The 16,767-nt window shown below is 34.1% G+C and overlaps 2 protein-coding genes across 2 annotated transcripts; both read left to right on the top strand.

The window, feature by feature from the left end:
- Positions 1–2,198: 2,198 nt before the first annotated feature.
- LOC149021609 (basic helix-loop-helix protein 80-like) lies at positions 2,199–3,657 on the top strand. Its single transcript, XM_089147468.1, has 7 exons — positions 2,199–2,528; positions 2,652–2,768; positions 2,847–2,912; positions 3,017–3,085; positions 3,172–3,240; positions 3,327–3,452; positions 3,562–3,657. Exons 1-7 carry the CDS (start codon positions 2,199–2,201, stop codon positions 3,655–3,657), a joined length of 873 nt encoding a protein of 290 aa, XP_089003594.1.
- Positions 3,658–13,776: 10,119 nt separating this feature from the next.
- LOC149021608 (basic helix-loop-helix protein 80-like) lies at positions 13,777–15,215 on the top strand. The gene is made up of 7 exons (XM_089147467.1): positions 13,777–14,115; positions 14,238–14,354; positions 14,432–14,497; positions 14,600–14,668; positions 14,758–14,818; positions 14,905–15,041; positions 15,156–15,215. The coding sequence occupies exons 1-7, from the start codon at positions 13,777–13,779 to the stop codon at positions 15,213–15,215; spliced, it is 849 nt and encodes a 282-aa protein (XP_089003593.1).
- Positions 15,216–16,767: the final 1,552 nt, after the last annotated feature.

Raw genomic sequence — 16,767 nt, 5'->3', positions numbered from 1 at the left:
AAGAATTCATTGCTGCTCAAATTGCTTCGATGCTGCGACAACACCGTTGCAGTCGCCAAAACTCTTGGTCCAAATGAATTTCGACCGTTCGTTTCACCTCGTTTCGCATTAACGATTTTTTGGTAAAATTTAACTGTGAAATGAGTGATCGATATTTCGTCTCGACCACAAATTTCAATTTGAATCGTAGATTGCACAGTGTTGCACAGTTGTCATGAATGGGAGAATGTACTTTCTAATTTGATGAACTTTTCTCATCTGCTTTCCACAATTCCAGCTTGCCTAGAATGCAATAAAAACCAGCCGAAATACAGCTTGCTGCTTTTACCTTCTATCACTAATATGGCCAGGGGCAAACCCACATTGCATAGAAGTTTGCTACCTTCTTGCCATATAAAATACCACTAAACAGCCAAGTCAAAGACAACTAGGAATGAACAGAAAGAAGCCAGAACTCTGGCCTGGCTGGAAACACCTTCAGTCAACACCTACCTACACTTGGGGTCCCATTTCTTAAGCAATTCATAGCCTATTACCATGGATGAAGTTTAATTGAGTAGCTGAATTCTTGGCTAGATTTACGGAAATTGTTGTGTTATCAAACATAGAGTCAGTGTCGGTCACTTCATATCCATCCAAAATCATGTACATAGTCTTAATTCATGCTAATTTTGGTTTCAAAACTATTAAGTTTTAAGAGTATTATTTCAAAATCTCATAGCCGATCATTCTCGTCCCTCTAGAATTTTTTGGGGTAAAAGTAGGGTTCACATCCTCTACAATTCTCACCTCCTACAATGAAATGTACAGTTTAGATTATCAATTAAAAGTCTTTTGGAACCAAGGTGAGAATAGTATTATATTATACTAAGAGAGAATTACATAGCGGAAATCTTCTATCTAGTTTCTCCTCCCAAACAAAGCCTTGTAGAGTAGAAGGAGAGCCTCAACTAGATCTTGTGTTAAATGATTTAGCTTACATGCAGTAGACAATAGACCTATTTGGAAGATTATCACCCAAATATTTTTAATATACAAAAATTTTGTTGGAACTTATGAACCTTAATTGGATGGAGGATGGAAAAGGAATTCCTTTTCAATGAAAACAATCTTGGATTGTTGTGGCCAGCATCACGGTTTTCAAATCACGTGAAAAATGGCCAAAACCATCGATATCACCGGTCTTTATGGTATCAACATCCTCCAAGGTATATATGTGGGTGTTGACCCACTCACTAGTTACTAGTAATTGATCTGTTGGTTGGTGAAGGACTAGATGAGAGAGAGAGTGAGTGATGTACAGTGAATGATGCTGATGTTAAGGTATTTAAGTTATACTTAACTTATGTTCTAATATAGATCATCGGATTTGTTACAACCAACGGTTTAATGGGTCTTATCGAAGAGTCCAATTAATCATAGAATTAGTGTTTCTTATAAATATTAACTGAAAGCAAAAGTATGAATTTTTCAAACTAAATAATTAGACTATTTGATGCCAAAACCACAAAAAAACAAGGCCAAACAGAAGAATGAATAGGAAAATGAAGAACTCTGTCTCTCAAAAGTTTTTTCATCAGAAACAACAATATTCAACTACTCTCCAAAAGACACATAAAACATGGCTTTATAGTGCCAAGAACCTTAAAGCGATGAAACATAAAATTACAAAAATGTCATTAAAACAGTAAAAGCCCAAAACACCCTCAAAAGGATCTCAAACGCAAAAAAATGACGTTCATCACTGTGAAGCTAGGTGTCCTTCTTACGAACTAGTTTCAGATCAACGTGACTAATTTTAGCATATTCCTAGTTTGGGACCCCGAAATACCTCATATGTCACCCCATATGGATAGATGGATTCTAAAGACTCTACTATTTCTATATTAACAAACTTGTTAACTTTAATTCTTGGCCCTTTCACACTTCTGAAAAGGAAAAAAGATGAAACAAAATGAGTTCACAACAAGGCTTGACTGAATTTGACTTAGAACCTGTGGGAATGCAAAGAACCTGCACATCTCTCTCCTACATTCTTTAGATAAAGCTGATGGCATCTTCTTACTCTTGTCTCAAAACCCATACCTTCCCAGGCTGCTACTTCTCCGGTATTTTTCACTCTAGCTATTCTCTGTGTTTTGTTCTCAAGAATAAGTTCTTATTTAATTCACTGCACAAAATAAATTCCAACTTTACAAATGGCAGACTTTTCATTCCCATGCTTATCCACTTCATTTCTCGACTCAAACTGGCTTCCAGACTTTCCGAATTCAGTCCTTCCAAGCTCATCAGGTTTTGCTGGAGACTTAGGAAACAGTTTTTTCTCATGTTACTCGTCCGATCCTCATCACGATATTGCACCTGATGTAACAGTTGATGGAGGAGGTTGTTCTGCAAACAAATACAGAATGATCTCTAGTGGTGGCGATATCAGAGAATCTTCAGTTATTGAGCCTCAAAGGTCTGATCAAGTCACTCTGAAGGAAGCCCAAATGGAAAAGATTAAAAAAAATAATGATCACTTTAAGGTAAGTACTGAATACGGGATTCAGCTTCAATTCATTTCATTCCTTGTTGGTATTTTCATCTTTTATTTATTTTTGCTTTAGTAGCTAGTTTAGTAGTTTCATCTCCATATTGCTTGATTGAAGGATGTGACACAAGGTAAAGACAAGAAAAGAAAGCATAATATAGACACCCCAACAGACTATGTTCATGTCAGAGCAAGGAGAGGCGAAGCAACAGACAAACATAGCATTGCAGAAAGGGTATAATAAAACAACTTCCACCAAACCCTACCAGAATGGGTAGCTTAGCTAATAATTTTTCTTTATCTGGGTTTTCAGGCAAGAAGAGAAAAAATTAGCAAGAAGATGAAGCAGTTGCAAGCTCTTGTTCCTGGTTGTGATCAGGTGGAAATTGAGCTTCAGGAGAAATTTTATAATTATTATAGTTTATTTTTCTTTTGGACAATGTGATATTGTTAATTTAACTATCGTGGCTTAATTGCTAGTAGATGAAGAGCAAGGAACTTGTGTTGAATGCAATAATCAACCATGTCCAGTCCCTACAGAATCAAGTTGAGGTAATATATAGCTTCAATTCCTTCAACTATTAATTACTACTTCTGCTAAAACAAGAAAGAGATTCATTGGTGTTTCCTTCTTGCAGTACCTTTCTGAGCTTCTGTCCATGAATCATATGCAATATGGCTTGGGGGAGGACATGGATGATTTTATGGTAATTTGTTGGAAAGCAAAACATATTATCTTAAACCATTTAATTAATATTATGATAATTAATTTTCATATATAGTGCATTTTCAGAAATTTGGCAGTTTAGCTGAAGATGCTGCAGCTATCATCACCACCCCATCAAATAACTACCCTACCATGGACAGTACTGTTTGTTTGTCACTGCAAAAGAGGCAGAGGCCAATTGTCATATGTGAGGTATTAGAAGACAACTCGCAGCAGTTACAGAATAATGTTAGGAGTAAAAATTAAGGTTTGCAACGCTTATATCTTAACTTACAGAGCTTATCATCTTCATTTTTTTTAGGATAAGGCCGGTCTATTCATTGGAGATGTAGAGGACCAGAAACAAATGTCTATAACTCGATCATCACCTGGGTTTGATAACTCCTGTAATTTCTGAGCACGGGAGAAGTTTAATTACAGAGAGAAAGCTGCCTGAGCCATATGTTAGAACTTAGAACAAGCATTAATCTCATTATCCCAAAAATAAAAAATAAAAAAAACATTTATCTGCTTCTCTGGAAGTCTGGATATTTTTGTATTTCTTACTTTTCTTTTCTGTTGATGTAATGTGCTCTAATTGGTTTTTTTTTTTTAAAATGAAAAACTTCAAGTAGGAGGTGAGCATTTGAATCTCCACGTGGTCGCTTTACATTATGTATTATCTTTCAAGGTGTACGAGGTTTAGGGTTTCAGCATTTAAAGGTGATTTCTTAGAGGCATTATGTACGTTTGTCAATGTATTTTCACCCCATAGGAGATCTCGTTGATAAAATGGATAACTAAAGTAACTAAAGTGTGGCATTAATTTTAGGAGGTGTGCCCTAAAAACTTCTCAGTTTTTAATAGGTATGGTATCCTGAAAACTTATCAATTTTTAATGATTATGGTATCCAGATCCCCTCTACCCATTAAGTTCTATTTTAATTAATTTATTTAAAAAATTAATATCTTGCTTTATGATTGGATGTGTCATGAATTTAATCATGTAAATTAGAAAATTTCGCCAACACAAAGCCGTTCTAGTGGTGAAATCGACACCTCTCAGTGAAGAGGTCGCGTTCGACTCTTATTGATGCAATATTAATATCCCCATCCCTGGTTTAATAAAGCCCTTTTGTATATAAAAAAAAATATTAGAAAATTTCTTCTTAATGTTAATAGAGGTTGCTGATTATTCTTTTGGGTAGAATTTATGGTATCTTTACTTTTTTTTTTTTTTTGGTATGGTTTAAATTTAAGATTATCTAACATATATAAATGCATTTAGTATGATTTGTGATCCTATTTTTCATTAAAATAAATCAAATCAAACCTATTTCTCATTAAAATAAATCCACTTAAACATAAATTCATATATGGGAGAGTCGCTTTTCTTCTCCATCTCTTGCTTTCCCTTCTCACTGCATTGATTGAATCCATATTGTTAGAGAAATGTGACAAGTTTGGTTGGGCTAGAATAAACCTTCACCGCGGTCACTTTTCTCTTCACCAATGTTGAGATTGATGAGAGAAAAGAGAAATTTAGACTTTCAAATACAGACAGTTGGATTTGGGTTTGCAATTGTATATGGGTCTGGGCCTGAGTGACTCAAACCCATTAAACAGAGATATGCTTCTACTTTCATGAACTTGGGTTTCGTGGGTTTAACATTCGCATACCCGAAAATATCGCAATATTATCGATAGTAATATTTTTCTTCATAAAATATAAGTAAATTAAAGCAACAATTAAAAAAAAATAACAGATGATGAACCCTAAAAAGTTAGATGCAAACTAATGGTAGTCAATTACCTTACTAACTATAGATTTTATTCACAATATAAAATCAAATAACAAAAATTGTAAAAAAAAAAAGAAAAAGAAACAGATAATATAAAATTAAATAAAAAAAGGAGAAAAGATAAATAAAATGAGAAATTGAGAGTACCTAATTTTTCTTAATCCACATTTATAGAAAGAAAAGAGAATAAATAGGAAAAAAAGAGAGAGGATATAATAAATAAAGATTGAAGAGTTAGTTTCTAGTTAGAATGACATTTTGAATAGCTAATAAGATTTTTTTTTTGTTTTTTATAAAATTTTATTGGCTAAAGTGTGGTTGAACGGACATGTGAATAGATTAGATGAATGGTCCTAAATATTCATTGTTAGATTTGTTAAACTAAATCTGAATCATCCAATAAAATACATATTTTTCTTTCCAATATTTATGGGTTAGTTAGGTTTAACTTAATATCACCAGTTGTGGATTCTTATTAGCTGTAACGTCTCTTTCTTCTTCTTCCATTCCTTCCATATGGCTTCACTGAAAAAACCTTTTCACTTAGGTTTATTAAGCTAGGAGTTCATCACTGAAAATCTATGATTATAATACTTCTTTTGTTGTCGTATCAATGAAGTGAAAAATAAATCTTATTTCACAGGTACCTTATTTTCTCTTGTATCACTCACAAACCCTCTTGATGTTTCTCTCAACAATGATCATCGCTATTTTCCTGTCTGAGATTCTCAACTATCTGCAAACCCTCTTGATGTTGTGAGAAATCGCTATTTTCGTGCTTGAGATTCTCAACTATCTTTGCTATATTTCTCTATTCTCTTACCTTCTATTTTATTTTATTATTATTATTATTTTTTTGCACTTCTAGTTTTCTATGGTGAGGGAATGTGTGGTGAAAATATTTCATGTGAAGAAATTCTAATATGGAGTCTTCTATTGTGAAATTTATAATTTTGTTATTTTGTATACATACATATTAGATGTTTATACAATCAATTAGAAGAGTTGTTTTGCTTGTTATAAAAAGTTAACTTAACTAATTCATAAATAATGGGAGTAAAAATAGGAATTTTATTGGACGATTCAGATTTAGTTAATAGATCTGATGGTAGATATGTAGAACCTTTTAGCTAACATATTCACACCTCTCGTTCAACTATCAAATTCTCAATTTCATTAACCCATTTATAAAAAGAGAAGAGAATAAATATGAAGAAAATATCAAAGAGAAGAGATGGGAGAATAAATAGGGACTGAGGAATTAGTTTATAATTAGGAATGACATTTGTATCATATTATTTTACCTTTAAAATTTGTACTCAATATTGAGGGCCAAATATTGATATTTCAAATGTAAGAAGAGAAAAAAGTGAAAAAAATTAAAGAAACAGCAAAAAGGAAAAGAGCAGATTTTGTAGAAAACTTTTAAATGTAGGTTCCATTTTTGTTGTATCTTATATTTTTAAAAGTCTCATTAAATATGTGAGACTTTGAAAATGAATGGAATAAAAAAAGTAACACGTCACATTAACAAACCAATTTTTTTTTATTAAAGGCATTTCGTTTGCCCTTGTTTCACCCGATTGAAATATTGAATAAACAAGTGAGGGATTTTATGAAGAAAAATTTATAATTTTCAGTGGAAGGTTGGTGAAGTGGTAAAATTCATATTTTTCAGTGGAGATGTTGTGGGTTTGACTTTTATAGACGGCATTTGATTTTCCATATTAAAAAAAAAAATGCACCTAACACAAATTTTTTTTTTTTTCTTTTCATGAAACACCAACACAAAATAAAGCTGTGCAGCACTTAAACTAAATTCTTTTTCGCATGAAACACCAACACAAAATGAAGCTTTGCAATAATTAAACCAAATTTATTTTTTCACATGAAACACCAACACAAAATGAAGTTTTGCAGTAAATAAACCCTGCATATCTTCTTCTGTTTACACTTCTCTCTCTACCCTATATATAACGACACAAGCAACAATATTCCCACAAAAAAATTTTGAGTTACCATATTGCTGATTTCTTGTAGAAGAATGTTAGCACTTGCTCATTTCTCTCTCCATTATTTGCTTGAAATACTCTTCTACTTACCTTTTACTTGGGTGTTTCCGTATAAAATTTGATATATTAAAAAGATGATCCTCCTATGTGGAACATATGGAACAAATATTTTTGGGGAAAAACTCGAACTTAAAAATAGGTATCTGGAATCTCCTAAACAATTGTTCTTAGTTGTTTATACATGAATATTGTGAAGATTGAAGAGGAGAGAGGGAGACATGCCAAGGTTATATTGGGTCTTCCTTTTATTTTCTCTCATTTCAGATTTTGTTTTCCTTCACTTTAAATACTCTGTAGCTAGTCTTTCCTCGTAGCAGATTACACTCAAATACAGCTTCAGATCTACATTTGTATGCCATAAAAGCAAGAAACAGAATACAAGCTACATGTACCACATCAAGAAACAGGCAGCATAGCTTGCTCACGGCTTGGTTACTTATTTCTTGGTTTACTCCAATCCCTCATAATTGTTATTCTTTACATATACATGTAAATCATGATATTTCATTGTAGTAGTCTTATTCAAATCTCTTCTAATTTCCGTTGGCAAAACTGCAAATGGAGATTGAAGGAGTGTAAAATAATGTGAAGAAGGAGACTTGGTGAAGGTGCTGCTAAGTATGTAGGATGCTTCTCCTGAGTTGGTATGCAGTTTTTGATAATGTTAATTGGTTTTAAGTTTTTAACTAGATCTGCTGCTGGGGGTGACAAAGGTTCGAATAGAGAAATTATTGAACTAGTGTTGGTGGGAATTAGCATGGTAGGTATGGGGGTCGTAAAGAAGGCACAAATGGTATTAGAATCTGGAAATGGAGTATATGAATCTATTTCTTTCTGCAATCGATTAATGCAGTTAATTGAAAGAGCATGGAGGTCTCGTCTTGAATGTGAAGAAGGCCAAAGGTATGGGATGGATGAATATGAAAATCAAGGTAGTATGTGCTGCTCTAATTATTGAACATGAAATGCACATGAGACATACAAAACGTAGGTCAAGATTATAAATGGAGAGGAAGTTGGTTCCATCAAGACCGGGTTGAATTGAGGGTTATAGCCGAATCCAATCCAACCTTAGCATCAATGATCCATCGATTCAGTTTTGAAACTATGGTTTGATTCTAGAAATATAATCACTTGTGCACTTCAGATATTCAACGAAAATCAAACGGATCATTCGTCGAAATCAATATTTTAACTACATCAATCATTAATGAGTGAAATAGATGTAGAGTAAAAATTCATCCTATTTAAATTTCTACCAAAGATATCTATACAAAATGTGTATTATATTCATAGATGAGGAATAAAATGGTAATTTTAAATTACAAGTTCGTACTAGAGAAGAACTTGTGAGATTGTGCAGTTGATAAAAGACCAATGCTGCATAATATAAGGTCAAAAGTTCGAATCTTTTGAGAGCTAAAGGCAAAATCTTGTCTTATATTTAAATTATATGTGAAAACTATTGCCCTAGAGATATAGTCAAGATGCACTAGACGAACCTCAATTCCATAAAGAAAAAAAGGTAATAAGGAATAAAGTGGTAATTTTAAAGCTAGTAATTTCACCCCAAAATAAAAAATTATTAAGCTAGTACATCACTACAAAAATTAGGCAAATGTGACATTTTTTGTGGCTATACTAATAAATTACCTTAGACATAGATCACCTTATACTACAAAGATTGACAACCATGGTATTAGATTGATTATTTACGATGGAAATAACAATTGTCGCATATAGTTAATCTAGTACCACGAGACTAACTCCCTTAGTTTAAGATTGATTGTATGCAACGGAAATTGACATTGGTCGTATGACAATACCTATCTTAATTATCAATCACACAAAAATTTTCAGCTATGGCAATTTGTAATAACTTGTACCCCTCATTGCTCCATTTTCTACGAACTTTAGTGCTCTTGGATCACCAACAAAATGGCATTTAAGGGTTCTGTTGTACTCCAACACTGTTGTGTTCTTGCTTTGTTTAATAAATTCACTTTTATATCTTCTGCTTCTTTTATTTTTTTTTTTTTTTATTTTTTTGGACCTATGAGATGAGTTGATCAAGGTTTGTTTTGAGTTTCGAAAATCGTGACCCAATATGATTTTCTTAGGGCTTGTTTGGTTATTTGAATCCAGAGATTTCAAATCTCTAGATTCATGAATATGAGAATTATACCCGTTTGGTTGTAAAAATTTCCAGATTCATGAAATCTAGAGATTCAACTTTTTACACTAAAAACGTGAATATGTAGATTTATGGGTAAGAGGTGAAATCCAGAGATTTCAAAAAAGCTATACATTTGCACATTCACAAAAATCACCTCGATCAAATAGTTTTTTAGGATGAATCCACAAATTTCATTCAACAACCAAACATTTAATTTTATAAATTATGACTCCACAGATTTGAAATCTATAGATTTGAAATCTCTAGACTCATGTAACCAAACAGGCCCTTACACCAGTACTTAATATTATAGTGTTAATTGATGAATTATTTTCACCAAAAAAAATTAATGAATTAAAAAGTTGGCCCCAAAAGGTCCCTAGTGATAGGATTAACAAGATCTGTGCAATTTGATTCTACAAGGACATTGTCTACTCCTTCACCAAGGGTGTGGAGGAGAGCATACCTCAAGGCTAATGCCTCTCTAACGATCACCGATTTAAAAGGGGTAGGCTCCAACCCCGCAAGATGAAGTGCCCCTGTGTGGTCTCCAAGAATGAAGCCTAGGGCCCCAATTGTGTTCTTCAACGAAAGTGCCGCATCCGCATTTTGTTTCATGACCCCTCTAGGCAGCGAAATCTACTAGCTAGGCCATGGACTTGGGTCCATTTGTATATCCAACTAATGGTCCCTGGGCTTCTTCGATTTCTACTTGGCCTTTGAAAGCCTCTTCTGCAACTTGCTAGAGAGTCTGGACCCTCCTCTTGAAACTTGGTAAAAGGATTTTCAAGTTGGTGACTCCAATCCCATTTTAGGCTGAATTTTGATTGAATGTCATTTTTTTACTGGAATTGACGTGGTGTGTGTTATAGAATACTGTTTTCCCAAGATCTACATCTCATAAAACCAAAGAAGATAAATATTGATCATATGTTTTATGGTTTACTCCAATTTCTGAAAATGATTCAATTTTCCATATGAATTTTCAATACCTAGGTCCTAGGCCAAATCCATTAATAGCCATCCTATTTCTAGTTAAGGGTGTTGAGAGCTCTTCCTTGTAGATGGTAAGCGGTTGATGGTCTTGGATTTGAAGGTTTTGACATTTTTGTTGGGTTAGGGATTTGAAGGTGGTCAACTATGTTAAGGGGTTTTCTTGTTGTCTGCTACTAGTTTTAATCCAAGAAAGATCAATTTTAGAGCAACTTTCTCTACGTTTTATGTAATTTATATAGAAAGGTGGTTTTTTTATGGAGTATTTAGCAAGTAAGGTATCGATTGGTGAATATATATACCTGGAAATCATGTATGTTAGGAAAATGAACATGGAACGTGAATGATTAATGTAGTGGGCTAATCTTAAATTTAGCCTTGAGGTTGAACCAGTGCCAAATCAACCGGTTCAAGCTGTGTGTATATATTTGTATTGTGGTTCAGTTTGAAACAAGTCAAGTCATTTGTTGGTTTTCTGGTTTTGAGCTCTGTTCTCTCTCCTCTCTCACGCGAATGGAAGTTCTTACGTCGCTGTTGCCGCTGCTGGTAGATGTGATCTTCTCTGGCGATTATGATGTGGTTTCATGCATGGATAACGTCAGAATGATCGCTGCAGTTAGCTCTCTCACAACAGTTAAAATCGATAAATACATGAAAATCATAGTTAGATGAAATAGTCATATACTCATATGAGTCATATCCAAGTATCCCAAGGATAATAAATGAAGAATGAAAGAATATGAAAAAAAGTTTTATTTAGTTGGTGACGACCATGACCTGACAAAGAAGAGTTTCATGGAGTCACGTTTCACTTCTATTTAGAAATTATGTGTGATAATGCCAATAGATCAAGTGTTAATGGATGAAATGTGGTGGAGAAAAAAAAATTAAACCAGGTTAGTTGTAGGGAATTGCAGAATTGCAAATTGTAAGAGATGTGAATGGCATGTAATGCCTATTTTTTAATCTTTTAGGCCTGCTCCTTCATTTACTACATCTTTTTCCTATTTATAGTGACCTTCTTCATTACTTGCTAGAAAGGAACTAAAATTCGTACAGAGGAAAAATTAATTGGTATATGAGGTCCATTTCTGTGTTAGATATGACTATCAATTTCCCTTTAGATGGAGGGCACATGTCCAGTCTATTATTGTGAAGGAACATGTCAAAGAATCCATCTTTGCTTGGTTGGATTCCCAAAAGTAAAAACTGTAACCAAGAATAATCCTCGTGATCATTTTGATGGATATGAAGAAGGGGGAATATTGTAATTCTAATTTGATGAAGCTTTCTCATCTGCTTTCGAGTCCATTTTTGTGAAGGAACTCGTCAAAGAATCCATGGAGGGGCCTCCCCAAGTGCACAGGATTGCATTGATTTTTATCTTCTTTCCAGATAAAACTCCACCAATTCAAACAGACAAGTCAAAGACAACTAAGGACGAACATGACTGTAAACACATGGTGTCCCAGCACCTTCGGTCACCACGTACCAGCCATATATCTAGAATGACTAGACATATTTTAGATGCAACAGCTACACTTGGGTGTCATTTCTTAAGCAATTCATAACCTTCTACCATGAAATTTGGGTAGCTGGATTCTCAGCTAGATTTGGGGACATTGTCGTGTTATCTACATTGACTAATTGCTCGATCACCAAAATCATGTAGCATAATCTTAATTGATGCTAATTTTGGTTTCAAGACTATTAAGTTTAAAAGAATATGAGATTTTTTTTGGGGTAAAAGTAATAATTTATCAAAACATAAAACTACGAGGAAATTTACAGCCAAGATTAGGACTAAAATTGACCAACACAAAAAGAAGGGGGGTAGAGAACAATTAGAAAAACTTTGCTAATTTCTTACACCAAACGTTGCTAAAGAGTTTGTAAGATTGTTTCTTTCTCGACGGGTGTGACCCAAGTTAGTGTCTGGAATCCTAAATTGAGATCTATAATATGATGACTACATAGATGATCTTCCACAGTACTTGATGGGAACAAGATTTCGCCCTCAAGAGATGAATTAGGAACATGTTATCTCCACCTATAATAACTTGATCTAAACCCGTCTTTCACTCGAGGTATGGTACTTTGAATGAGACACCTTGATTGAGGTGGATACGATGGTACATGCATGGATTTAAGATGGGATCATTTATGGTAGACCCTAAAATGAATTATTGATTTTCAATTGGAAGTTGGCTAGCTTCCTCTTGAGGCTATCCACAAGGGATGTTGGTTTGGTCTTATCAGCTTAAGATGGCTCAATATCCAAAATGGATGTTTTTTCATCCTAACTTAAAATCAAGTTGAGCCAAGGTTAAGGCATTGGTTGAACCAGCTTGGCCTACATATTTTGTTAAATAGTATATGATACAAGAAGATGAATGATATTAGGCAATTTTTCTTTAGACAAACCCAACCTTTATGTAACTCTAGTGATACATACAACAAACACCTTGGATTTATGGCACAAGCTAGTGGAACTAAAAATGCACGCCACTTCAATTTAACATAGATCTTCTTTATGTCAAGTAAGCAATGGACGTATATGAAAGATTATCACCCCAATATTTTGAAGAACATACAAAAAAATGTATAGGAATTTATGAACCTTTAAAATAATACCTAGAAAGAAAAAGGATACCTAGAATCCTTGGATTGTTCTGGCCAACTTAATGGTTTTTAAATCACATGAAAAATGGGCAAAACCATCAATATGGCCGGTCCTTGGTATCAACATCAGTATTGGTTTGTATGCGCCATGAAGAAGAACGAGGTCAAAAAGAGAGTAAGTCATGTAACATACCTAGTGTTGAGGCATTTGAATTAAAGGTATCCAGCTAATGTTTTAGTATTGACCATTGGATTGGTTAATTACAATCTAACATTATAATGGACCTTATGGATGGAAGAGTCCAATTAACCATAGGACCTAGTGCTGTTTATAAATAAGCAAGAAGTAATGATCTAGATATTCTAACTTAGATACTCAGAGTATAATGCTTTAAACAATTTATTGTTAATTTAGAAACCCTAAATTATAGTTCTACCATACTCGACGAGGTAAGATGATGCATGGAATTCTCACGATAAGTGGATTCTTTTTTTTTTTCGGTAGGAAGGTGGATTCTTTTTAGCACACTTGCTAAATTTCATTCTTGGCCCTTTCACACTTCTGAAAAGGAAAAAAGATGAAACAAAATGAGTTCCCAACAAGGTTATAGAGACTAGAGAGAGAGACCGACGGCTACAATCTTTGACTTAGAACCGGGGCGAATGCAAAGAATCTGCACATCTCTCTCCTACAATCTTTATATAGACCCTTATAAATCTCATGGCATCTTCTCTTGTCTCAAAACTCAAACCTTCCCAGGCTGCTACTTCTTCAGTAATTCTCAATCTAGCCATTGTTTGTCTTTCGAGTTCTCAAGAATAAGTTCTTATTCAATTCACTACACAAAATTCAGATTTGATTCCAGTTTACAATGGCAGACTTTTCATTCCCATGCTTATCCACTTCATTTCTCGACAGTCTCGACTCAAACTGGCTCCCCGACTCTCCCATTTCAGTCTTTCCAAGCTTATCAGGTTTTGTTGGAGACTTCGAAGACAGCTTTTTTTCATGTTACTCGTCTGATCCTGATCACGAAATTGCACCTGATGTAACAGTTGATGGAGGAGGTTCTTCTGAAAACAAATACAGAATGAACTCTAGAGGTGATGATATCAGAGAATCTTCAGTTATTGAGCCTCACAGTTCTGATCAAGTCACTCTGAAGGAAACCCAAATGGAAAAGATTAAAAAAAATAATGATCAGTTTAAGGTAAGTACTGATTAACACCGGCTTCAGCTTCAATTCATTTCATTCCTCGTTGGTATTTTTATCTTTTATTTATTTTTGCTTTAGTAGTTTAGTAGTTTCATCTCTATATTGCTTGATTGAAGGATGTGAAACAAGGCAAAGACAAGAAAAGAAAGCATAATAAAGAGACCCCAACAGACTATGTTCTTGTAAGAGCAAGGAGAGGCGAAGCAACGGACAAACATAGCCTTGCAGAAAGGGTATAATATAACAACTTCCACCAAACCCTACCATAATGGGTAGCTTAACTAATAATTTTTCTTTACTGGGTTTTCAGGCAAGAAGAGGAAAAATTAGTAAGAAGATGAAGCAGTTGCAAGCTCTTGTTCCTGGTTGTGATCAGGTGGAAACTGGGCTTGAAGAGATACTTTATAATTATTACAGATTTATTTTTATTTTGGACAATGTGATATTAATTTAATTGATGTGGCTTAATTGGTAATAGATAAATAGCAAGGTACTTGTGTTGGATGCAATAATCAACTTTGTCCAGTCCCTACAGAATCAAGTTGAGGTAATAATATAGCTTCCTTCAAGGCTTCAACCATTTTTATTGCTTCTGCTAAAACAAGAAAGAGATTCATTGGTGTTTCCTTCTTGCAGTACCTTTCTATGAAGCTTGCGTCCATGAATCACATGCAATGTGGCTGGGGGGAGGACTTGGGTGATTTCATGGTAACTTTTAGGAAAGCAAAACATGTTTTTAACACTTAAACCATTAATTAATATTATGATATTTAATTTTCATAGTGCATTTTCAGATGCTGCGCAGTTTAGCTGAAGATGCTGCAGCTACCATCACCACCCCATTAAATAACTACCCTACCATGGACAGTACTGTTTGCTTGTCACTGCAACAGAGTCAGAGGCCAATTGTCCTATGTGAGGTATTGAAAGAGAACACCCAGCAGTTACAGAATAATGTTAGGAGTAAAAGTTAAAGGTTATAACAAAGCAGCCAATATCTTGACTCACAGAGTTTATCATCTTCATTTTTTTAGGATAAGGTAGATCTATTCATTGGAGATGTAGAGGAACAGAAACAAATGCTCCTAACTTGATCATCACCTGGGTTCGATGTCTTCTGTAATTTCTGAGCACTGCAGAAGTTTATTTACAGAGAGAAAGCTGCTGCTTCTGTGGAAGTTTGGATATATGTTTACTTCCTACTTGACTTCTTTTCTGCGTTGAATAAAGAGAATACTTTATGCTAGGGCAAAGGCCCTGTACATTATGTATCATCCCTCAAGATGTACAATTGTGTTCTTGTCTTTTTGAAATAATTAATTTACTTACATCAGCACTTAAATGTGATTTCTTAGAAGCAAGAGAACTGTGCAACAGAGGATTTTCCCCCCGGCCAAGATATAAGATGGATGGATGTGAAAATCAAGTAAGTATGCACTGCTCTAATGACTGAACATGAAATGCACAAGAAACATTGGGTCAAGATGAGAAATAGAGGAAGTTCATTCGATCAAGAACCGGGTAGATCCAAACTAGCTCATCTTAAAGCTTTTTTGTATGTTGCGTAACCATGCATGAAGATTTTTGTCTAAAATAGAAGAAAGGCCGAGTGGAAAGTTTGCTCAGCTTTTGTGATGGCTGATTGATAGAACCCAGGGAGATTTGAAATTTTAGCTTCTTATTTATGAAGTGCTGATTTTTGTCAATTAAGTTAATCTCTTGGGGTAATCAATGGTATAGTTGGTTAGAGTTCTGTCTGGTTACATGAATGCAGAGATTTCAAATCTTTGGATTCCCGAATGTGAGAATTATACCCGTTTGGTTGTGAAAAATTCTAAATTCATGAAATCTAAAGATTTATCTTTTTACACTAAAAATGTAAATATGTAGATTTATGGGAATAAAGTGAAATTCAGAGATTTCACCCCTACTATAAAAGTGATAAACATTTGTGCATTCAAAAGAATCACATCGACAAAACACTTTTTCAAGATGAATCCACAGATTTCATTCCACAGATTCAAGTTAATCGAATAGTTAATTTTATGAATTATGACTCTAGATATTTGAAATCTCTAAATATTATGACTCATGTAACCAAATAGGCCCTATATAATTGTTCAAACTTAATTTATAGATAATTTCAATTAACCAACTTAACCAAAGTTGAACCAAGGGTTAAATCCGAATGCCATCCAACCTCACCAAGACTACTTATTTTGTGACCCAAACTCAGCATTGGGAAAAATCTGAACTGAACTTGAGCTTTAACTGAGAGCGAATTTGGGCTGACTTGGGCCATGGAAGTGCTACTTATGTGAACCCTGTCTTCTGTTATTGACCTCAATTAAGGATATGAGACACCAAATCCTGATCAATACTGAACATCTCAGTATTTATAAATTACCTACCTTAGTATCTCATGTTTCTCAATTCGGTTAGTGATTACGCCATGGATTAGTAAAACCATAGTTGTTAAAAAATAAATTTATCATATGCTTTTTTAATTAATAATTTGTGTATTTTTTTTTGTATTAAGAAAATCTGAATCAACTTTGACTAGTTTGACAAGGTAACCGTAGGTTTTTCTTGAAAGATTGGTTAGAACCTTACTCTTTCAACTCTTTGGATTCATGAATGCGAGAT

This window comes from Hakea prostrata, chromosome 3 (assembly GCF_041222555.1).
Source record: "Hakea prostrata isolate BN-2017 chromosome 3, UWA_Hpros_2, whole genome shotgun sequence".
NCBI lineage: Eukaryota > Viridiplantae > Streptophyta > Magnoliopsida > Proteales > Proteaceae > Hakea > Hakea prostrata.
This window is presented reverse-complemented; position numbering and strand designations above follow the sequence as displayed.